Source organism: Ictalurus furcatus, chromosome 2 (genome assembly GCF_023375685.1).
Source record: "Ictalurus furcatus strain D&B chromosome 2, Billie_1.0, whole genome shotgun sequence".
NCBI classification, from domain to species: Eukaryota; Metazoa; Chordata; class Actinopteri; order Siluriformes; family Ictaluridae; genus Ictalurus; species Ictalurus furcatus.
Genome location: NC_071256.1, coordinates 23,659,689 through 23,685,178, shown reverse-complemented (window position 1 = coordinate 23,685,178; position 25,490 = coordinate 23,659,689). Strand labels below are relative to the sequence as shown.

Sequence of the window (25,490 nt, the reverse complement as noted above, 5' to 3'; positions counted from 1 at the left end):
AACTCTCTGCTACATAAGGCTGTGGTATTGTTGAAATTCAAGGTTTAACGTCTATAGTTTATTTTTGGGGGGTTTTGGAGTGAATTTTGATCTAATGCTAAGGGGGACCTCTCATTAGCTGCTCAGTATGCTCATTTATATCAAAAGGACCTTGTTTCTCTAAATGTATCAGGGTGCTGTGTACATTATTCCTAGGATATCATACAGCTGGGAGTGTAAATCATGTATCTCTATTTATAATGAGCCAGATGTGAGACTGACTTAGGCTAATTAGACACTAGTGTGGAAGCATTTTATACTCCAGAAACCAGGACATTTACTTAAGACATTTGATAGCTTTTTTCCTAACACATAGCCATTTGCTCCAAGAGTTCAGTATGTTTGGTGAAATGTGAAAGCTCCCTGGTGAAAGCTTTGAACCAAGGAATAGGCCAGAAAACTGATCTCTGGTTTACCTGAACACAGTCTGAGATATGCCCCATCAGAATTCAAATGAGGCCCATACTATGATAATATGACTGGTTGAACTCGGGATGTGATTCGGGCTGCAACTAATGATTATTTTCATAATCGATCAGTTGGCCGATCATTTTTTCGATTAATCAATTAATCAGCTGGGGCGGGGCAAACTTTCAGTACCGTTTTTCATTTATTTAAACTGAGTGTTACAAATATAAACTTAAGACTAAAACTTTACACAACTGTTTGTCTAATTATATAAGACTGAAAAGAACTCAATACACACAGACACACATCAGAATATATATTATTCATTTAGCACTGTAGTTTAATTCAGTGCCATAAAAAATGCATAAATACTTATATATATATATATATATATATATATATATATATATACATATATATATATATATATATATATATATATATTTATATGTTTATATATATATACACACACATTATATATATAAAATATACAATATAATAGTATATATGCATTACTTTTCATGGATGCACAAAAAGCACAGAATTAAACTACAATCCTAAATTAATAATAAAAACTCACTGTCTTTAGGAATATTACTTTACTTGTGTATACTTTTGATCATGTTTTAATTAGACATTACAGATCTTACTCGCGCTACACTCTGTATCAGCGCGTCGACACCACGTGTGAGGAGCAACGCAGCCTCATTACTAATAGATCACTTCTGTTATAATAAAGAACATAAGTTACACTGATACAACATATAATGACAATAAACTTAAATTAAAAGAAACCTTTTAAGCAACTCGCAACAGCATCACTGTCGTGCTCATGCTACACTAACTCTGCTTTAAAAAGTTTATAAATCTTCTCCGCGGTGTTTAATATAAAATGCTTCACTGCCTTAGAGGACTTGGAGGTCGCACATTTTCTTCCTCAGTCACTTGACGATTTCGCCTCCGTCTGATGATCATTGAGAGGAAAGAAAGTCTTGTACAGTGACTCTGGGTATTACTCTAAAGCTAGCGCCATCGCATTATGTGCTATGACGTCATGTGGAAAGCAGCTTATACTTCCTGTTATTAAAAAATCTGCTAGTGTTCCATTTTAGATGATATTACCTTTCTAAAATCCACACACTAGACGGTAGAGTACACAGTGCATAGTGTAATTGTATAGTACTTAATTTGGGACACAACTTTAGTATTTACTCTCCGAAGCGTGTTTTCGGAAGAGAAGTAACATAATGAGTAAATCTCCCCCGTGCTGCGCGCAGACCAACTAATCGATGATGAGATTCGTTGACAACGATTTTCATAATCGATTATTATCGATTTTATCGATCAGTTGTTGCAGCTCTAGATATGATGTTTGTGGATTAAACAGAATGCCCTTTTAATATATGGAGTCAAAACGGTATTCATATGCGACAACTCACAAAAAGGCTGAATTGTATACAGTTATATATTTTTTGTACCTACTGAGCAGCCGGGAGCCTTGAAACTGAACTGTCGACCAGTGTTGAGCAAAAGAATAGAAATACTAATTTTAAAAAAAGATGTTAATTGAATAAATATGAATAAAAACAATAAAGTCTGGATTGCTGTTGCTGCTAAAAATATAGTTAAGCTAGCTACTCCCCAACACTGAACACCAGTACTACAATAGTGTAGTAATACAATAATATCTACTAAAACATCAGCCTTCCTTAGTCTAACAATAACTGAAAAAAGTGAAAAAATCCAATTCAAATTATTCATATTTATAAATCTCTTTAGATGTATTGAAATATTTGTGATGGCAGACTGGGAGGGACAGATCTGTGCTGGGGGTGAAGGGTATTGAGTCTTCATGCTGAGCACTAAGAGATTCAGAGCTACTTCAAAGAGAATCCATTGCAAGTGAATCCAGACTGGGATCCTCAAAGCTGATTTTCAAAGCCTGTTTGGTGTGTCTCAGTCTCCTTCTTCCATCCACTCTTTGCATTTAGTTTATATATTATGGATGGAAAAAATATTTTCCTACAATGAATTAGAAAGATAGTGAGTGGATAAATTGTTCACTGTAACATTCAGCATTTATTTATTTTTAGCAGTGTCTACAGGTTTTCTGCAGTCTTAATTACATAATTAGTTAAAACACTATATAGCCAAACCTATGTGGACATCTGACCCACATACTCGTATGTGGGCCTTCCCCAAAGTTTATAAAAAGTTGTAATGCCACGCTCCAAAATCTACTGCAAAGCCTTCCCAGAAGAGTGGAGGTTATTATAACAGCAAAGCGTGTACCAACTCCATGTTAATGCCTATGGTTTTGCAATTGGCACATATGGCTGTGATGGTTAGGTGTCCACATACGTTTGGTGTATAGTGTATCTTACTAATAGTAATGAGGACATTTCCCTTCACTGCCAGCAGAGGTTGTGATCACCGGAACACTAGCGCAACCCCTAAAAATCACTTCCTGTTTACCTTCTGGTTTCAGAATATTTAAACTGTTCGTGTATATCCAGTAATTGAGAAGGCTTGACATTTCGGAGCCTGGTTATTAGTGACTGCCTTATTGTGTTTTGAACTGTTGCTGTGTTATTGGATTTCTCTTTGGATTGCCCTTCAGCCTTGTTGAACTTTATCAATTGTATTTTAATTAGAAATGGCAAATTAACACTTTTTTCCGATTCCGATACTGAAACCTTGAGTATCAGTCAATACTGATACCCATCCAATATTTTGTTTCTTTAAAAACTACTAAGCTTTTAATTTTTTTAAAGAAGTGCTTCTCATTTACATAAAAATCATTTAGTGTAAATATAATAAGTAAATTAAAATATAAAGTATAAATATAATAAAAATCAATCCTAAGAAAAGAAAACACAATCAAGTCTCTTTATTTAAATATTTCCAGTTCCAAAATTTTTTTAATGTTGTTTATATTGGTATTGTCCAAATACTGATACCAGGTATCGGACTAGTTTTAACCATTGCCTGCCTCACCAGGTTTGGATTCTGGATTGTGATTTCACTTTGTTACGATCTGCAGTACAACTCTTCCACATGGATCACTGTGCTTCTGAGTCTCCTTTGTTACACTAATGTTGTCAGTTAAATCTTATGACTGAGGTTTGGTATAGGTGTGAACTTGTTCAAATGAAGTTGAATTATATAAGAGGGTTACAGATATAGGAAGTGTCTCATTGCATGGATGTGGACGTTCTTGGAAACGCAGAGTGTACTTGCCGTGTTTGTTCAAGTCGTTTATGTGGAATTTGGAATGGCTATCACTCTTATGCGTTAGTAGGACATGGCTTGATCAAATTATTTCACACTCCAGATATAAAGGCTTGATTCATTAGGTAACACACACACAGAAGCATGCATCAGCTGCTTCAGCATTAGCAGCCTAGCCTTCCAGTGAAGTTTGTCTGTTGATTGTTTGTATGGGTCAAAACTATCAACCCATCAGTTATAACATTTAAATAAATGTCAATTTTGTTCAATTTTACTCACGTTGATACTTATTATTATACTTATACTTATTATACATTTATTATCTATCTGAATAAGAATACGTCATTCTATGTATTATTATATGCACTTTTGGGTTCACAATCCCCCAGGTATTCTAGGTTAAATTCAAGAAGTGATTGCATGCAGGGTTCCTGGTTTGATCATTAGCTTGAATGTTCTCCCCATGCCCACATGGGTTTCTTCTAGGTTCGTCAGTCTCTTCCCAAAAACAGTAGGTGGATCGGCTATTTGAAGATAAATTAATGAAAATAGGTGTGTGGGTTTATCCTTCAGCAAGAGAACAATCCACAATCCAAGGCAAAATCAACAATAAATAGTTTGAACAGAACCAAAAGCAAGCAGTCATGGAACCTCCAGACCTGATTTACAAAAGGCCAGGTATGACAGCTGGCACACTTAGAGCTAAGATGTTAGGAAGAATGAAAGGGTGAATATTAGTACTAAGAGGATTCAAAATGTGAAAATATTGAGGAAGTTATAAAGTCAAAACCTGGACATTGGAGAAAGTTATTAGAGAGTATGTATATCACAATAAGAAAGAGGGATGCACACTTTTCAACAAATATTCACAAGTACTCATATGGTTAAATCAGTGTTAGTAACCAAATATTATTTATAATAATGAAGGGACATCTGTGAAATTGATATAAATGATTTTTTTTTAAAAATCCTAAACACATGCAGGCTTGCACTCAACTGTATGTGTAATATACAGTATAATTGCATTATATTACTAATATCTGAATTTCCTTCTCACATGTTCATGTTGTACTAGTGTTGGCAATCTGTGAAAATCATTGTATTAGAATGTAGGTAGAAAATGAAAGGGTAAACGCATCCTGGGATTAAACCTATTTAAAATAAGTAGGCTCAACGGCATTGGCGTCGATGGGGATGCCTCCGCTGCTCCACTCTGTCTTCCTGAAATAACCTTACAATATACTTCAAACATGAAGGAAACTATTGAAGAAAAACAATTTCAGACATCGGACCTTGCTATGACCTTGAACCTGTTTGGATCAATTCAGCTGGATGGACAGACAGACAACCTGAAAAAAACATAATAACCTAGTGGAGGAGGCATAACAATATGCAACTTCAGTGTGATGCACGAGCATTATACAGTATCTCTGCAAATATGACTTTTATCAGTGTCCAGAGTTTGAATTATTATTGGCATTAGTAAATCTAGTCACACCCTTCAGTTCTGTGAGACTTTGTTTTTAAGCTGTGGCGTGTTGAGCAATGTGGTAGTGTTCTGTGAAATGTCAAGGATAATCAGGATTTGTTATGCGGCGTCTTGGTGCGCCGGCTCAGTATTTATTTTTGGTTGATAATGTTATATTGCATCTGCAATGCAAAGTTGAGTATTTTTCAGTCTTATGACCTTATCTTAACAGTGGGCGCTTCTCTATTATTGATTTAATAATATTTCCTCACTTTTTTTTAAACAGTTTGTCTCTAGGAATTATTTGGATATTTTGTAGTTACTAAATGTAATAATAGGCGATTGTGTTATAGTTGGGGTTGAAATTATGGCTAGTCAGAAGAAAAAGGCACTGTTTGTTTAATAGGATATCATTTAGACAGATGTAGACAGACTAAGATAAGCATTACAGGAAGGTCATAAATGACGCCCCTACACCCTTCGACCTATAAATCCTACATTCTGTGACAGTTCTTGTAACTTCTGAGAAATGTGTAGAGAAAAGCTGGGATTGTTAGGGTTTTCCCCAACCAGATCATTAAATGTGCTGTGAAACTAGCACATTATGTAATTTACCCAGACTCTCCCACGTCCTTATTCCCGGCAGTGTGGCTGGCGCAGGTTCTTCCCAATTGTGTTTAACAATGAGGACATTTTTTAAGGCAGACAAATTTAGTTGACTTTGTATTATTACACAACTTCTGTGGGACAGATATTTGAGATATTCAGATGTGTCACTGAGCCTTTGCTTCATATCTCGAACTGAGAACTGTTTGAGAAATAGAACCATAAAAGCAACAGGAATCGAACCTAATGCATGATCATTACAGTAATTCTTCTGGTAGATCACCCTGCAGAGAGGATAACGTTCACCTCAAGACAACATTTCTCTTTCCTTGCTGGAGGGACAGTTGCTGACATCTCCTCCGGTTTTAACACAGAGTGCATTTATTATCCTCCTATATTACCCCACACAGCAAATTAAGATGTCTGGAGTCAAAGACAAATAAGGCAATTGCTCTGGTTTGGTTTGGCAAGCTTTTATTATGGTGCTGCCTCATAAGTTCATATTTATTTTATGATTAATGAGATTGTCCTTGGTCTTTGACTGCTTCTTTTTTCCAGTGTGGCCTGCAGTACATGTAATCTATGCACATGTATTTATTGAAAATGGTCTTCTTGGCTTTAGATTTATTTATTTTTATTAATTTTTTGCATAATTTGAACAATCTGATGGCTTTAACCCAGACTTTAATCACTGGAGAAAAGAGAAGAAGAGTATAATGTGTATAATACATAATTTCTGCGTTGCTTATGGATCAGACACACTCTTTGACCTTTCTTGCTAATTTGTTATATACTGTAGTATATTTATCCCTGCAATTCTGCACTGCTTTCTTGTAACCATTAGGGGGTGATAAAAGAAAAGCATGGTTGTGTTGCATTAATATTGCCTTTGCCGGCTTTTGCATTGTATCAGTCTAATCATACAGATTCGTTGAACTGAATCTGTGAACCTCTATACAGATATGAGAAGCATTTTAATCTAGTCCTTTGGAGCAACTCTTATTCAAGGTGAAGCAGAATCCAGACTTTACATACACCTGATTAGTTGATTGTTGAAAGCTTTGCTCTTTGTGCTTTTTTTGCGCTCTATTTGCGAACTAAACTCATATGTCATTTAATACGAAAACAACATTATGCGACTTTATGTGCAACCTTCAGTATTTAAACTACTCCATGAACAGTGAGTGTAAGGAACGAAAGCACACTGCATGGGATGCCACTCCATCACAGGGAACCATGTGGCACATTTACACACTTATTCACCTAAGGCTAATGATTTGAAATGTATCAAAAATACCTTTTTGGTTGGCTGGTGCAATGGGGAATTGATATTTTGAATCAGAGTGAATGTGGGACATGAAACCTCTTCTCACCTTCTATTCAATAAGTACATTTCACTGAGACTGACACAAAAACACAAGCCAGGCAGATGAATATCTCCGTTAACACCCTGAAGTAATGCTAGCGAATCCTACGCTCTGACACACCTCACAAGCTTCCTGTTATGTTACAGTAAATGGCACATACAGTATTGTGTAATTCTATAGTTAAGATCACATGTATGTACTTTATATACAGTACTGTGCAAAAGTTTTAGACACCCTATTTTTTTTTGGTACAAACTTTGTTATAGATTTTTTATTTTATGACTTCTACATTATCGAGTCAGTACAAAAACATTTGAGATTCCCAAACATTAGTTTTCTAGCACAATATTAAAAGTTACAGAAAAATGTTTGTATGTTATTAAAGAAAGCAGCGTATTATGTAAGAGACACTTTTCAGAGAATAAACACAATGAAGGCTGCTGGGTTTTGCTACAAAAATAAGAAGCAAGTGCAACAGTCAAAGTCTCCAGAAGAACTGATGCTAGTTCTGCAAGATGCTCAATAAAACTTACAGCTCATTTCCTTATAAAACTGCACAAATTGTACCGGAGACTATTATTTTTATTTTTTTGTCACACCAAATATTGACTTTGTTTCATTTACTACTTTTGACTGCCCTTTACTGTATTTTTTTTTAAATGGAGAAACGTTTGATTTCATTATTTTGAAGGCATCTTTGCTCTACAGCGTTTCTTTGCATGTACCCAAAAGCTTTTGCACAGTACTGTATAAATAGCATTTTTAACTAACTGATGTTAGGTTGCATATACTGTACGTTGATTATGAATCTGCACTAAAAATCAATTTATAAATCTCTGCTTGTAAACCTGGTCACTGTCTGAAACATTCTGGTGCTATTAGAAATGCTGTTTTTAAGACATGGGAATGATATCCTATTATATTTCAGCAGTGTGAGAGTTCAAATTCAAAGATAATGATTTTCCCACATTGGGATGGACACATTCCAGAAGACAATAAGGACTGTCACAGTCTGGAGGAACAATAAAGGGAAAAATAACATTCCGTAAATAGCCATATGTGCTAGTGTAGTGCGACAATAGCAAGGAAAAGTCTACTGTGAGGGAGGTTTGAAGAGCTCTTAATTACATTGACATTTTCATTCATTTGGTCAAATTAAGGTCCGTGTAAGCCATGCCAGCATTTTTGCAAGACGTTTGTATTTTTTTCCCCAGTAATTTTATATATTTGTGTAAAGTCTTAGAAATGGAGTTAGGCATAATCACAAGCAGCCTATGTTAATCAGGCAATGTGTGTGTGTGTGTGTGTGTGTGTGTGTGTGAGAGAGAGAGAGAGAGAGAGAGAGAGAGAGAGAGACATTAAATCACATGAACTTTAGTAGTAATGGAAGATGCTAGTCAGGAATAAGACCATTTTCATGTTACCATACACAATGAAAATGAGAACAGAGCTTGTTTAAGACTTTATATCTCACCATTTACATTAACATGACATTACTCTAAGGACATTTGTACTCCTTTCAATCCCTAGTGTCAGATTTAGATACGCCACGGGAACGGGTACAATGACTAGCACGTAAGCGTAGATAAAATTGTAAGGATGTCTTGTCCCAGTGTATTTTACATATATACTTATTCAGGTCAGTGGGTGTATCGCACGGAAAAAAGAAGGTCGTTTTTGTGAAGGAACTGTTGCACTCCTGGACAGAGGCTACATTGTCCCAGAATGTCATTGTGAGAGCACAACAGTCGCTTTTGTGAACGAGACAAGCATGTCTGCTATGCTCATCAAAGTGTGACTTATCTGCTTCCTGACTGACTCTCTGGAGATCCTATTTGTTAAAGTCACTACACTGGAGAATAGCCTCTGTTATTATAGGAGTCCTTTCCCACAGGCCTTCACAGGCTAGGCCACAATCTGGATCAAGCTTTATCAAGTGTGAACTGATTAAACTGCTCTTATCACATTTGTAAATTAAAAACAGCAAACTCAAGCAGCTTAGTTAAGATCATCATTAAGTGCATCATTAAGTAACAGAAAATAATGGCAGTGCACTGGCACATAACAGCTTTGAAACAGCTTTTTCAGTTATTATCATGAAATGATTCAATATCTGTTCAGTATCTTGCATTACACAGAGATCTAATATTTAGAATAAAGAAAACCTAGAATATGTATCTAGGACACATGTAGTATGTTCTGTGTAATAACTATCATATGACATCATCACGATGCACATAGCCTCAGCCTCATACCCGCTGTCCATGGCTGATATCCATTGTACATTTAGCTGGCCACAAGCTTCAGAATCTTTAAGGTGACAATATGATTGTGTGTGTATGCACTTCCATACACTGGTTACCGAAAAAGGTTTTCTGGAAAACTGGTTTCCAGAAAATGAATTACTGAACATCCTGACAGTGAGGTTCTTTTTTGGAACAAGATATAGTAACTGGATTGGAAAAAATAGCATGGTTTGTGTGTGTGTGTGCGCGTGTGTGTGTGTGTGTGTGAGAGAGAGAGAGAGAGAGAGAGAGAGAGAGAGAGAGAGAGTGATCATCGTTAAGCACAATTACCACAGTTCTGAGAGATAGCCTATACATTTTTGTTTTTATAGTATTTATGATATGTGTAATAAAATGTTTATAGTAATAGATTCCCAGATCACATTTGGTACAGCAGTCAGTGTAATAACTATTATACATAATCAATGCATATGATTTTCTAACTTGTTGCATAACTAGTCTGATAAACCAGGTTGTCTAACTAAACCCAGTTAACTGTGTTCCACCAGGTGACAACCACTTAATTACAAACACGTTGTATTAAAGCATTAATTGTTAGTAGCTTTCAAACAGCAGCAGCATACATAATGCCATTTTCCCCTCACATCCCTTACCAACTGCATGCTATTTTGTTTTCTTATGTTTCCTGCTAGATATTTAGAAAGTGAAAAAAGTACCAATGTTGCAAACCAGTGTTACGCAAGTGTCCTGTTCTCTTTGAGAAGCTGTAACTGGATAACTTGGGGTATTGAAAACAATGTAATGGTTAACCTAACCGTATTCATTTTGTTAGTTTTGTATGTGCTTCATCAGAATGGACATTTTACTGATCTTATATGAACATTAAACAGCAGTATCACCATTACCACTGCTTATGAAGGACAATCTAGCCCAGGTCTTGCTCTCCAGTGGAAAAGTATAGCCTTCCACTTCAACCATAACCATCTTCAGAGCAGTTTTACTCCTCATGGTATGCGTTTGTTGCCGTTTTAAACAACGGATTGCGAAATAACAGTTTTAATAACAATTATTATTAAATAATAGCAGTTTCCTAAGCTTCCCTTTTTGCTAAACACGGTTTAAGAACATGCTGCCAAGAGTTTTTCGTTTACGCTTTCAACGTTTTCTTTTACGTTCCGCAAGTTTACATTCACCATTCTGGTACAAACTGTTTATTTGAAGACCATGTTCAATTTTTTTCAGAGTGTTTTTCTTATTTCTCACTGTATGTTTTGGTCCGTTTCTTGAAAAGCTACAATCAATACTTTTGGCACAATTGTAATTACATATAAACTAGCCTGGCTGTGTGACAAGAAGTCAAAATGGCGGATCAGCCAGCCATAAGTAATGACGTCACATTCCCAAGCCTAATTATTTATTAATTGGTTTAATAACGTGCACTGAATCTCAGGAAAGTACGCATTTGCGTGTGTGTGTGTGTGTGGCCCGAGGTTCAGGGCGGAATTACACAGGCTTGTTACGTGCACGCAGTTAAACACGTCATTGGGCAGTGCTGTTACACCCGACGACACACTTCCTCATCTTTTCACCGACAACAACAGACAGAAACAGAGAACCAGCTTTATACGAGTATAGAATATATTAAACATCAAATATTTCTTTTTATTATTATTTTTTTAAAAAAAGGATACAACTTCCGAGAGTTAAGAATTGAAGCCACTCATTTTGCACGCGGTTGAAAATCCTTCCGCAGCTGCTCATATCCGGAGTCGTGTTTTTGTTGCTGTTGTTTGGTGTTTAAAAGTTTTCCACAAGTAAAAATCGAGTGTTTGTTCACCGGTTTTTGTGAGTGTTTACAAATAATAACAAGAAGACGTTACCAAAGAAGGCGCCATGGTGCTGAAATCAGAGGACGGTGTCGGTAAGTTGGCCAACAAGTGTGTGTGTGTGTGTGTGAGTGTGCGCGCGCGCTCGTGTGTGTTTAGGCAGATTTATTTAACAGTAAATGAACACAGATGCAGAGGGTTGTTACTGAAGTGTGGCTTTTTGTTCCGTGTTATAATCTGTAGCTAGCTTGAATGTAAATGATGTATTTTAACGTTAGAACCAGGCTTACATTTGATTCCAGGCCCTTCATACTTCTGTCCTGTATTTTTATCCTGTATTTATTTATTTATTTATTTATTTTTGGTAATTTGGCTGTACAAACTCACTATAGCTTTCTGTGATAGAGATTTCAGCATAAGAAAAAAAAAATCACCTAGATATCATGTGTACGCAAGATTTAAACATCAATATTGTAAAGCATGTAAATTCCCCTATTGTCTAATTAAACGAATTAGTACAACTGTGCATTTGTTTTAAGGTAATTGATATTGGGCATTTTGCTGTAGATATTGCTGAAAGTGTAATGATCAGTGGCTACTGGTTTCATTTGAAGTGACTGTCGAACACACTGAACCAAATGCATATTCGTAAATCGAATACTGTTCCATGGCATTTCTAATCTGAGATGATGAATACGCTGTTGTATTTGTATGTCAGCATGCTTTAATAAGTAACACCGACTATAACAGTGCCATATTGTCCCTCGCTCTGGCGTGTGATGTAATTGCTCACTCGATTGCGTCATTGATTGCGTCTTTCCTGGCGGGCACTGAAAGGGTCCTGTGGTCATAGCTACTACTGTACATCAAGGTTTGGCTCTGTCCCAAACCACATAGTGTCCTGCTAAATAATATGTGACAGTAGTATAATACAAGATACATAGAGGGAAGAGTTAAAAAGTTTGGGATCTCCGACCTCATAACTAGTGCTGCGACGATACGCGTTTTTGAAAAACATGATTATTATTCTTTTTTAAAAGATTTTTTGGCTGTTTAGAATCACACATTTCTCTAGTACAGTTTCCGTTTGCGCCAAAGCCATAATAACGCAGACTCAACTACCAACCAATAGAAATATCCTTTATAGTCCTTTAAATATTCCTTATCCATTATCAACAGTACTGTCAGTAATATATAGTACAAATATCAACAGTACTACGAGCAATATATCAGTATAATTTACAGTAACTACATGCAAAATGGTTATCGGAACATATACGGTATTTAGTTGATAACCGAAGCTTTATACTCAAGAAGAAACTGAACCACTTTGTCATTTCAACATCCATAATCTTGTTTGTGATGTCTTCAGCACAACATGGGTCGAGTCCTATGAAGACAAAAACAAAACATTTATTGAAGACAAAAACAAAACATTATCATCTTATCTGGCTTAAACAAATATTTTATCCTAGACAATTCCCAGGACATTTTGGATACAAGTGCATATCTAAAGTGTTTCAGGCTGACACTGCGTTTGCAGACCAAAGAACAAAGCTGTCTCGGTGTGAGACCTACACCTTGTAGCTAAAGAATTAAAAGGCAAAAATGGCTCATTGACTGAATGAGCAGTGAGACAGGTCTGGCCTGACAGTGTTTGAGCTCTGAACATTGGACCTGTTGCAAGCAGAATGAGAATAAATGTGACCAACAGAGACAGTTAATGGTAGTTTGATGAAATGAATCATGCAGCCCATGCCCAGCAGAAGTAACAACTTAATTTGAATCATATCTTTATCAGACACACTCAGCCTCAAAAAACACAAACTCATAACAAACCTCTTGCCAGCCTGCAAAATTAGCAGCTGCACAACCCTTTATGTGCAGTCAGCTTAACATGTCTGCTGAAGCAAGACACGGCCTGTAGTTTAAATAGCAGCTTGATATTCTGTTATGCAATGTGTTATTCACTTATCTGTTTGCTATGTACAAAGATACTTTTCTGTATGTTTGCGTTCATGTTTAACATAACCAAATCATATCTACACAATATCCATAATCCTGTGATCATGCTGTCATAGAGAAATTGCTGCTTTAACACAGCCATGTCTCTCAACAGTGCATGAGAGGAGCTCGAACAGTGTATAAACCTAGTGTAACTGTCATGCATGAAAATCATGCAATGATTTGTAATTTCCGGTACAATATCTATAGTAAAGCACTGAGAATCACCCAGTAATGTTCCGATATTGACATTCTCGCAATACCCACGTCGACTCTCTACAAAGTTTTGTTACATCGTGCTTAGAGCTGTCTTGTTTGCCTCCTGTACATCAGTCAGCATCAGACGCCTTCACGGCATAAAATACATCACTGGATCAAATCATAAGATATGTCAAATTTGATCCGTTACTCATCCAGCATTTTAGATCAGATGCTCAGTATCTGATTGGTGTGTCCATAGTGCATGAATATCAGTCCCTCCAGGATTTTGTGATTATGTGATCGCAGAAATGAATGCAAAACCTGATTAAAAACCATATTGATGCACGGTAACGGCACTCCGCTTCATGTCTTGCCGCTTTACACCACCCCGTCGTGGATTATTTTTTATAACCGTATGGTCTGTCCTGTGTTATTCTTTAATTAATCACCATGGAAACTCATATTTAATAACATATTATTCAATATTATTATATTTACATAGTGTTGTGGTATACACCGATCAGCCATAACATTAAAGCCACTGACAGGTGAAGTGAATAACATTCATTATTTCATTACAGTGCCACCTGTCACAGGGTGGGATATATTAGGTAGCAAGTGAACAGTCAGTTGTTGAAGTTAATGTGTTGGAAGCAGGACAAATGGGCAAGCATAAGGATCTTAATTTGGACTTTGACAAGGGCCAAATTGTGATGGCTAGACATCTGGGTCAGACCACAGTGCATAAATTGTTCAGGAATGCTTTGAGGAACATGACAAAGAGTTCAAGGTGTTGACTTGGCCTCCAAATTCCTGAGATCTCAATCCGATCGAGCATCTGTGGGATTTGCTGGACAAACAAGTCTGATCCAATGGCGGCTCCACCTCAGAACTTACAGGACTTAAAGGATCTGCTGCTAACGTCTTGGTGCCAGATACCACAGCACACTTTCAGAGGTCTTGTGGTGTCCATGCCTCGACGGATCAGAGCTGATTTGGCTGCACAAGGGGACATGATGTTAGGCAGGTGGTTTTAATGTTATGGCTGATCGGTGTAAAATAATGGAACATTAATATATGGAAACTGTATAAACCTGTAGTTCTGAACAATAAAATGGACAATATTTATTGATAATTTTGTTCTGACTTGTCAGTGTCTCACAGTTGCTGATAATCCCAGCACTAGATATGAAGTTAGAGATTTAAATCGACTGTTAAACAAAAAAAGGTGAGTTACAAGCAGTTGCAAAATGGACGGTTTCAGAAACTCTGCCTGAGCCAAGGACGCAATTAACCGGTAAAGCATATTAAAAATGACTAGCATTGTTAGCTTAAGCGCTGTTCAAATGAAACCATCGCATCCTGTCATCCTGGAATTTTCTTCTTGTGTGAATGCGCTGGATTCAGTAATATTATAGCAACAGACTGTGTGTAAGAACTGACAGCATTGCTAGAAAGTTCGCAAGGTTCCAGATTTTTTATGTGTGCAGGACCCTGTCCTGCTTTCTCTCTCTCTCTCTCTCTCTTTCCCTCACTCTCTCGCTCACACACACACACACACACACACACACACACACACACACTATCTCTGTCTTATTCTCTTACTATCTATGTCTTTCTCTGGCTCTGTATCTGTTTTCCATTTTTCACCAACCAGTATTATGCCATTCCAAACACCAGAACAAGCAGCTGCAAGTCCTAACTCTCCCTGACTTGCAGACACTTTTTACACAACACTGACTTGATGTTCATCAATTGTCTTGCTGATAAAGACACAAAACCGCACTGAAATATCCAGGAACACCATTTGCTTTTATTTGCGTGAGGATGCCAGGAGGCAAAGCAGCTGAAAGCCACGTGAATTTATACTTCTTTAGGCTTAATAAGAACACTTCCTGTAGTTTGGAAATGTTTTTACTATTGTGTTACATTGTAACTGTGATGAATTGCACAATATCAGAGGTTTGTAGGGAATCTGAGAGCATTTCAGTATGGGTAGAATAAGATTATGGGAGCATTACAGAGCAGGTGTGAGCGCACGCGTGTGTGTGTGTGTGTGTGTTTGGTGGTATGGGGGTTGTGTGAGTTTGAATGCTGATGGTTGAGGAGCATGGAGGACTGAAAAGGCCAGCTGTCCCTACCATGATAAAGATTTTTTTTAAATCAGAGAATCTGAATACGAATCCATTTTCAAGGTGTAATTTTTCTACTCATCAACTTATTTTGTATGCTTAGCTTCTATTATTCAGATCAGTTCAGTTTTATTTGTGCAGCATTTTAACAGTAGACATTGTCGGGGTAGAGTATACAGTACTAAGTGTGTTGAAAGGGTGTTATATTGTGAATAAGAGTCTTTCAGATTACAGCAGCAGTTCTTAGGTACAACTTTACAGAATCCATTTGAGATTTCTGTAGAGATCCAGGTTTTGGGAAGTATAAATCTTTAGGGAATCCATGTAGGATACCCTCACATTATCTGCATTGTAGGGGATATTAGAAGTAGAGGGTGTCAGACAGAGTGTCATGTCCCACATTAGCTACCCAATTTACTCCAACTAGGGTTGGGAAATACGACCATATAATGTTGATATTGTGATGATGTCACAGTGCACAATTCTGAGATATCTTTTATAATTTTTTTTATTAATTACAAAGTGACTAGTAGCGGCTGATGTGATGTTACGTGTTTCAGTTATATTTTACGTATTTTTCATTAGTTATTTTAATAAAAAATACATTTATATTTGTAGATATAAGATAAATCATTGAACAGGTTTTTTCTTTTTTTTAAATTAATCACTACTGTGTTGCTGTCCTATATATTGCAATGCAGGACATATTGTGTGTGCCGAAGTGCCTTCAGGAATCGTGATTAGTTAGAGATGGCACGATACCACGTTTTCTTTTCCGATACCGATACTGAAACCTTGAGTACCCGCCGATACTAGTACCTAGGGCTGGCTGATATGACAGAAATATCACGATACTTGAGGACATTTCTACGATGCACAATGGGCATCACAATATATAATTTAGCCAACAAACTATCCTCAAAACAGTAGTAAAATAACCAAAACAACATTAAACTGACTTTGTTGGTCCGTTTCTTTAATACCCACAAAGACAAGGAAGATGAATTTTTTTTAATTACCTCAAATCAATGACATCCATTCAGTAGCAAATAATTTGTAATTATCAAAAACAAAAAAATACATCACCATACCAACAATATCACAGAAAAGTGTATAGCGTAATCATTTATCTTGATATCAATGTTATATCAATATATCGCCCAGCTCTACCGGTACCTGTTCGATATTGTTTTCTGCAAAAACTTCTAAGCTTTCAAACGACTGAGCGCTTCACAATTCGACTCTTTCACACAAAAATCACTTACATTGTAAATATAGTGAATATTATGAAGAATAAATATAATCAAATCAATCCTAAGAAAAAAACAGTCAAGTCGGTTTCTTTTCCAAATCCAGTACCAATCTTTGCTATTTGTTACAGGATCTGATGTCCGATAGGTTTTCTCCAATTTCCAATCAACATGATCTTTTTGTCATATCGACCCCTAACCCAGCCACGGTAGAGTACTATTCAGTCTGTACAGGACTTCAGTCCGGCCATAAATGCGTGTTGTGATGACGCCACATGACACATCTTGACCCAAATCTGCGCAAAATCTGCTGTAAAATTGAAAAATCGCAAACTCCTTAGAATATTGCAGAGTTTTTGATTGAGTGCTTAATTCTGCATTCATTTCTGTGATTGAAAAATTGCAAAATCTTTGAGGGACTGTCTGTTTTTTTAAAATTTTTTTATTTTTTATTTTGACAAATAAACAGGATCACCACCGGACTCTTCAGCGTTCACTCTAGATATCTACTGAATACAGTATACTGAATACAAACTCGGTCTTTTGAGGCCCCTCGACATATGTTTTTGACTCATGCCATTCCTAACTTTGTTTCTCTCTCTGTCATTAGGTGTTTATGTTGTTGTGGAAACACCAGTGCCAGCCATTTTGTGATCTGCCACACCCATACAGTTCTGCTCATGTGCAAATGAGATAACATTTATTATCTCATTAACATTTAACCACAGTGAAATTGTAGTTAAGGATATATAATTTAGCTTGTGAATGTAGTCTTATGCTTAGTGACAAACAATCTTTAGACCTATCACAAAGGATATTTTTATCATATTTTCTCCAAAGCCCTGATTAGGAAGAGTTCATCATCAGGCACCAAACTCCACACATGTACTTAACAGGAAAATGTGATATGCTTTTTTTTCTTCTTCTTTCTTTTTTTTAATTCTTTTTTTTTTTAGAGGTTTTGTTTTCAAACATGCATATGTATTAAAACACAAAAAACAGACTCTTTTGTAACCAAAAGTGCAATTTCACGCTTAATATTACACACAACATCTTTAAATGTTTCTTCTACCCATTGTAAGAGATACTTAATTTTTATAGCAACATGAACCTGAAAGAGGGCAGAAAACGAAAATGAAGTGGGAAATTGTAAGAGTTAGCTTTCTCTCAGACAAGGTGTGGACTTTACTCTCTCACCGAGTGTAGGTCTAAACTTAACGCTCAACAGGAAGCAGTGTCTTGCGCATATGTCTGGTCAGGAAGTGCCATTAGCGAGCCCTTTGACTACTCTGTGGAGCAAGGGATCATGGGAGTCAGGAGCAGTTTTGATGCCCAGCGTCACTAAAAAGACAACAACAAAGGGGGCGGGTTTGAATTGTGTTTGCGTGTTTGACTCAGTTCAGTTTCCTGTCTACACACAAGAGATGTTTACAGCCTACCATGTCGAGTTTGGTCACATAACCTGAGCCTGTGGCTTCCGCTGGTTAATCTGATGTGTACCGGATGTGTGTAGGGTTTTTCCATCAGGGCTAAGGACAGTGTGGTAAGGTGGTTGTAGTTGAACCTATGGAGGTTTACTGTGTTATATGAATGCACAGACTAATTCAACCTGTAAGAAGGTTTTGCATAATTATAAAGTAGCGATTAATTGTTATAAGATAATGTTACTTTTTTAGAGCATAACAATTTATACCAGAAGCTTTAATGAAAAAATTATTATCTCTCAAGTGCTTCAGATCTCTCATCTTTCCGCTAGAGGTGTGTAAAGGTGTTTAGATCCTGAACACACTTGTAATTGTTATGCCTACATTAAAATCAGTGAAAAACTATGAAAAAGAAAAGCCACCTGGCATGTTTTTGATGCAGAGTGCTGCATCATCATGGTGTGCAAGCTAGAGCTGTGTCTCAGAACAAAAATAAATATTGGATGGGCCATTTTTCCTCTCACGTGGATGGGTGGGTTCTTTTCAGTAACATTCAGCACAGCTCCTTTAAAAGCCTCTGTGGGTTTGGGACCCATGGGTTTGCAGATTAAAGTCCCCATGAAATCAAAATTGAAGTTTTGTTGCTTTTAGTATGAATATGTTAGCCTTAAGGTTATCTATAAGTGAGTTTGCTCCAAAACAACAACAAAATTAGCATTTAGAAGATATATGCATTCAAAATTTACAGTGTCTCTCTACCACCAATACGGATCAACAATTTTCCTGACATCATTCTGCTTCTCATCAATTTTTCTGTCCAATAAAATACTTTCTAGAAGTGTCCCGCCCCCAACATTATATTAGTTTGAACATGCGTATTTTCTTCAGTTTTCCAACTGTAAGTGGTTAAGAACGAAATGGCTTGAATTAATTTACTTTGAAGACTGAGGTATTTGTGCCAGATTACAGCTTTGGGCCAAGTGTTATCTTAGATCGGGCTGTGAGATAAGCTAAATAAGTCTGTTTAAATAAGTGGGAGGAGCCACTTAATATGTCCTGCCCTGACTTTGTTTTTCAGTGGGAATTATGTCAACACATCGAATAACATTGCGTGTTTCAAAGCACTTCACAGGGACTTTAAGTTATCCACTGTCATTGTGATCACACTGTGATCAGTTTATTAATCCATTGAGCTTTTCACTCCTACAATGATGAACTTCAAATTTTCAAGGAATTTGGATTTTACCCAATACAATAGAGTGCTGTAGGACAAGGGCTGGAATAGTAAGCTGTGAAGCTTGTACTGTGCTTTTAATATTTCTGCTACTGACAGGAGGAAAGTTTAGTTAATGATGTCAGCTCACATCATGTTTGTCTACCCTGTCGCTTGGTCCTACTCTTTTCTTTTTCATCTGCGTATTTTTTTTTTTAGTTAGAGCTGTGTATGGACTGCGTGTACACACAGATGTGATGCAAGTAATGTCAAATCAACAAGTGATGTCAAATCTACATGGCCGCTCACAGCATCAGCAGTATACAAAGTAGCACTTCTTACCTTTAAATGAGTTATGCTGTATATACAAGTATTTGCTTTGTATCAATCAACATACAAATGTTTTGTCTTGTTAAGTCTATAAAATGGGGGCACGGTGGCTTAGTGGTTAGCACATTTGCCTCGAACCTCCAGGGTTGGGGGTTCGATTCCCACCTCTGCCCTGTGTGCACGGAGCTTGAATGTTCTCCCTGTGCTTTGGGGGTTTCCTCTGGGTACTCTGCTTTCCTCCCCAGTCCAAAGAGTTGTGTTGTTGGCTGATTGGCATGTCTAAATTGTCCGTAGGGTGAATGGGTGTGCGTGTGTGATTGTGCCCTGCGATGGGTTGGCACCCTGTCCAAGGTGTCCTCCACCTCATGCCCTGAATCCCCTGGGATAGGCTCTAGGCTTCCCCACCACCCAGGATAAGCAGGATGGATGGCTCTATTAAGTAAATATCATTGGTGACATTGGTGCACCACAGCCATGCTCTGGCCCTTTAAATGTATAGTATGTGTTCTGGATTGACTGAGCCTTTCCAGGGCTTTCCTCTGCTCACACACATTGCAGGGTGTTTACACTGCAAATCCCAGACTGTTTGCTTTAGAGAAGCCCTGCCTGTCCAGCCTCCCTTTCTCACACTGATCAAGCTTCAGCTTCATACCACAATGATAGTTCAACTTGTTATTATATTGTTAATATATGTTATATTGTTATTATAACACGATCACATTATTATTGCTAAATGATTTTCTGACCTGAGGCACAGTTCTGTTTGTAGTATTTTTCAAATTCATCACATAACGTTATACGCTTTTGGTGAAAATAATTTCCAGGATGATTCCACAAAGGGTTTACACAATGCTGCATTTATCACAGAAGCACAAATTCTTACCTTCCTAAGCATCCTCCACTTATTACAATGTTCCATGTGTAGAATAATGCAGTTTATATCAATTCTCGAATCTGATTGGTCAGAAAGTGTTGATAACCAATAACAACAGCTCTGACACTAGTGCCGCCGTCTGTAAGATTTGTATTAATGTGCTTGTTTGAATACATTATCATTTCTATTGTAACAATGTACAAAGACGCTTGTATGGTGTAATCATTGATACGGTTAAGCTTTCTGGTAAGACACATTTATTTAGCATTTTCGTAAGTAGTCTCCAGCGTCAGAGCTGTATGAGAATCTGTCCTTCATGTTTTCTGACATGAGAAAGTTCTCAGGATGGACAACTTTGTGGTTACTCTGTAACATGACAAACTGTGTGTTTTTGTCGTATTATCTTCAAGAAAGAGAAAAAATAGAGTGTGGTGAGGGAGCAGCTGTTTATAGCTGATAACAGGAAGTAACTTATTAGTTCCTTAATTCTTACATTTTTAATTACATCTTATTATAAAGTAAAGTATTACACTTTGCTATACTGCGGCGTGGTTCAGTTCTCGAATCTGACTGGTCAGAAGGTGTGCGTTGTTTTTGTATAACAGTTGGGCTTGGATGGTAGTTTCAGCTGTAACATGAAAGATATGCTAATGTTAATGTGCTCATTCTGATACGTTATTGTTTCTATAGCAACAGTTCATACACAGGATTTGTACAGCAGATGTTCTATATAATCTAAAAAAAAGGCTGTTCTTTCTAACAGTCATGATGCTTTGCAAAGTTCCCCACAGGAAAGTCTTCAGGATAGATGAGTTTACACTTCCTATTTCACTGTAAAATGACAAGCTGCTTTTTTTATACAGAGAGATAGAGAGAAAAATGAAGGTGATGCTGGTGAGAGGGAACAACTGTTTATAATTGCTATAACGTAAACGATAGCAGGAACTAACCGTTTGTTTCTTTTATGGTTCACAATATTAAATCTTAACTATAAATCGTTAAAATATGCAATGTGTCATTTATTAATAAATGAAACATTGTAATTGCTGGCAAATCGCTGTGGAATATGTATAAGTGGAACAACACACTCGACACAATGCGGCTATATGACAGTAATCTAGAGCTGCAACTAACGATTATTTTCATAATCCATTAGTTTAGATTACTTTTTCCGATTGATCGATTAATCGGATTGGGGCAAACTTTCAGTACCATTTTTTCGTTTATTTAAAATAAAATCCACAAACTGAGTGTTACAAATATAAACTTCAGACTAAAACTTTGCACAGCTGTTTGTCCAATTATATAAAACTGAAAAGAACCCAATACACACACACACACACACACACACACACACACACACACACCAGAATATATATTATTCATTTAGGACTGTAGTTTAATTTCGTGATTTTTGTGCATCCATAAAAAATATTGGATAAATACTTATATATAATATAAACTAATATATTTAAAGTTTATATTACATAATTTACATTACATTTATGGATGCCCAAAAAACCAATGGATTAAACTACAGTCCTAAATTAATAATAAAACCTCACTTTCACTGCACCTTGTGGTTTCTGTTCCTCACTGCCTTTAGACATATTATTTCGGATACAAACATAGGTATGTGCTCGTGCATCGCTATCATGTGTCCGTGCTACACAATCTCCGCAATGTTTGATCATCTCCACGGTGTTTAATATAAAATGCTACCCTGCCTTAGAGGAATTGGAGGTCGCACACTTTCTTCCTCAGTCACTTGATGATTTCGCCTCCGTCTGATGGTGACTGAGGTCATGTTGGGCATAAAAGGTAACATTGACATAAACAGTAAACTGAAGAAAGTCATTGTCGATGCCTCTGGGTATCTGCTAAAGCTAGCAGCGTCGCATTACGTGGAAAAACAAAGTGTTACGTGCATTTGTTTTATGTATTGGAAAGTTACTCAATTACTTCAGGGCTTGTTTCCAAATTGAAAATAGCAGTTTGTAGTTTTATTATTGATTGGGATAGAGCATGAAGTTATTATGTAATAAACTGCAAATTTCAAGATCTAATGGCAATATTCTAATCTCTCACATTTGTTATTTAGAAAACAAGGAATAAAAATATATTAGAGTAGTTAGGAAATAAACTTGTTAATATAGATTGATGAACCCATTGACGACGCATGCAGATGAATAAATTGAGGTCATTTGAGAGAACAGCTACTGCGTGACTAAGAGTCTTGTCATCTTTTTAAAGCGAGTGATGATACGCTGACCTCGTAGTGAAGTAATCCTCTCCCTAATCACACTGCCTCAGGTCTGTTCTGGATCAGTGAGAAGGTACGGTAAAGATGAGTAATTTAGGGATGCTTCATTCACCTTTGGGATTGTAGCAGTCATGCAGTTGTAGTCATGAGGATCAACTTGAGTCAATGTGTGTATATGCACATGTGTGATAGCAAATACTGGGGACACACTGGATAGATAGATCGATAGATAGATAGAAAGAAACTTCCTTAATCCCAAGGGAAATTGCAGAAGATGTCTAGAGGAATGACGAATGTGACTCACTGACCTGAGTGGGCCATTTCCTCTACTACTGCTAATAGTACATCACACATACACTCGCGCACACGCACACACGCGCACGATTGTAACCCCTTTGTCTACCAATACACCTCGGGGTTTTTTTTATTATTATTTTTGGTTTCCATTTTCCTTATTTGGTCATGGTTTCCTGTTCTCAATAACACATGCTTCTCTCTGGTTTGGTTTTGTTTCCAGCTTCTCTATTTACGCTCACTGTTTCCCACCTAATTCTTGTGAAGTCTTTTTGAGTTCATTGCAGTTTACAGATGTGTCTTTTCACACAAAAGTCCCTTGTTTGTCTTTTACTGTAACTTCTTAGTTTCAGATGTTCAGTGTATTGTATTTGTTTTCTAGTTTTTAATGTGGATTTTTAATGGGCATTTGCCTCCTGACCTTACACAAGTGTAGTCACCTGCTTCTAAATAGAATATGCTGTCAAATATAAATGATGTCACAATATGCTTTTCTAAGATATCATGGATATTGTGATATCTTTTTGTATAAAACTGCCTGGAAGCTTCTGATTTGATGTTAAAATTTTGTAGTTAATCTTTAAGATCTTAAAATGTTCATTTTTGTAAATTTTTTTCTTCTTTTCAGTGTTAAATATTTTGTTTTTATTTTTTGATAAAATCTTTTTTAATCTACAAAAAAATAATCATAAATGTATTTTTTTAGACATTAAATACAGTGGTGCTTGAAAGTTTGTGAACTCTTTAGAATTTTCTATATTTCTGCATAAATGGGATCTAAAACATCATCAGATTTTCACACACGTCCTAAACGTAGATAAAGAGAACCCACTCCAACAAATGAGACAAATGTATTATACTTGCTCATTTATTTATTGAGGTAATGATCCAATATTATATATCTGTGAGTGGCAAAAGTATGTGAACCTTTGCTTTCAGTATCTGGTGTGACCCCTTTGTGCAGTTATATCTGCACCTAAATTTTTCTGGTAACTGTTGATCAGTCCTGCACATCGGCTTGGAGGAACTGTATCCCATTCCTCAGTACAGAACAGCTTCAACCCTGGGATGTTGGTGGGTTTCCTCATGTGAACTGCTTGCTTCAGGTCCAACATTTCTATTGAATTAAGGTCAGGACTTTGACTTGGCCATTCCAAAACATTAACTTTATTCTTCTTTAACCATTCTTTGGTAGAACGACAGAAATGCCTTTGAGAATTGTGATATATTTTTGTCACCCCTACCTCTAAATTTGATAATAGCTCATAAAAGAAGACGCAACAACTAAACCAAACTGCTGCGATTTAGAAACGGAAATGTATTGTGAAGTCCAGTTTGGGTGGTAAGATGAAGCGCAGAGAGTGTCCACTGGATGGAGCTTCTGCGTTAGTGACAGCAGTGTCTCAGCGATGGACAGGGAGAGAGAGAGGGAGTGAGAGAGGGAGCGAGCGAGGGAGGCAGGGAGATGAACAGAGAGAGGGATGTCCAGATGGACTACAGCAGTATGCTCACTAAGTGACAACTCGGATAGAAGCCTCGCTATCGGTTCCTCTCGCTTTCTCTCTCTTTATTAACATAATTTCTCATAATTTCTGGATCAAGTGTGTTATTGAAGCATCTTTTTCGCTGAAGCTGGATCATTGTCTCTGGACTATTTAAGGGACGTATCTTTTATACAGTTATACATCTCATCACTGAGCAAAATAGAACAGTCATTGAAGAAGTACACCAAGATTGACTGAAGAAGCAAAATTCTTCCCAGGATTAGACAAAACAGGTCAGCATTTTTCTTTCAAAAACCACTTAATAGCACCATGTAAAGTGCTAACACTTTGTTAGCCAGTAGAATGGTTCATATATTGGAAGTGCACCTTCTGTTAAAAGTCCTCTATTGTACAATGTTCACTTACAACATTTGTGTGGCTGTACAAAACCAGTCATCATTCATTTTTTACTAGACCAAATTTCTAACCTCTCTTTATCCCTTAGAATTAAACATCTTGTTTTGGTTTCTGTGTCTTTAAGACTGCTGTGCGTTAATGGCCTCTGTCCTGATTGGATGCTCACCTCACCTGGAACACAAGTAGAAATCAGTAAAGGCATCTGCTAATTCATAACTGTTTAACCATTTTTTAAAATGAGGCAAGTATTTACTCTACCGATGTTGACTTTATGACTAGCAATAGAATAAGCAAATAGAAAATGTTAGCATTAGCACATTGAGAACACTACATTCTGTACTATGTATGTACCATGTAGATTAAGCTGCCTCATAGCCAGTGCTCATGCTGAATACACATAGTCTCTCCTGTAC

General features: G+C 36.8%; 1 protein-coding gene and 1 long non-coding RNA gene across 4 annotated transcripts in view; both read left to right on the top strand.

Moving 5' to 3' along the window:
- cyth1a (cytohesin 1a) overlaps positions 1-25,490 on the top strand; it is a 71,619-nt gene that overhangs the window by 3,513 nt on the left and 42,616 nt on the right. Inside the window, exon 1 of one of the 3 annotated variants that reach the window (XM_053654021.1) lies at positions 10,872-11,286. The exons of the other annotated variants lie outside the window; for them this stretch is intronic. Within the exon in view, the coding sequence (XP_053509996.1) occupies positions 11,259-11,286 (28 nt within the window). The 5' untranslated portion in view covers positions 10,872-11,258. Of the gene's footprint in view, positions 1-10,871; positions 11,287-25,490 lie in introns of those variants that run through there. 3 annotated transcript variants of the gene reach the window in all.
- LOC128625590 (uncharacterized) lies at positions 11,293-23,586 on the top strand. The gene is made up of 2 exons (XR_008388975.1): positions 11,293-20,865; positions 21,483-23,586. It is a non-coding gene; the product is annotated as an uncharacterized LOC128625590 (long non-coding RNA).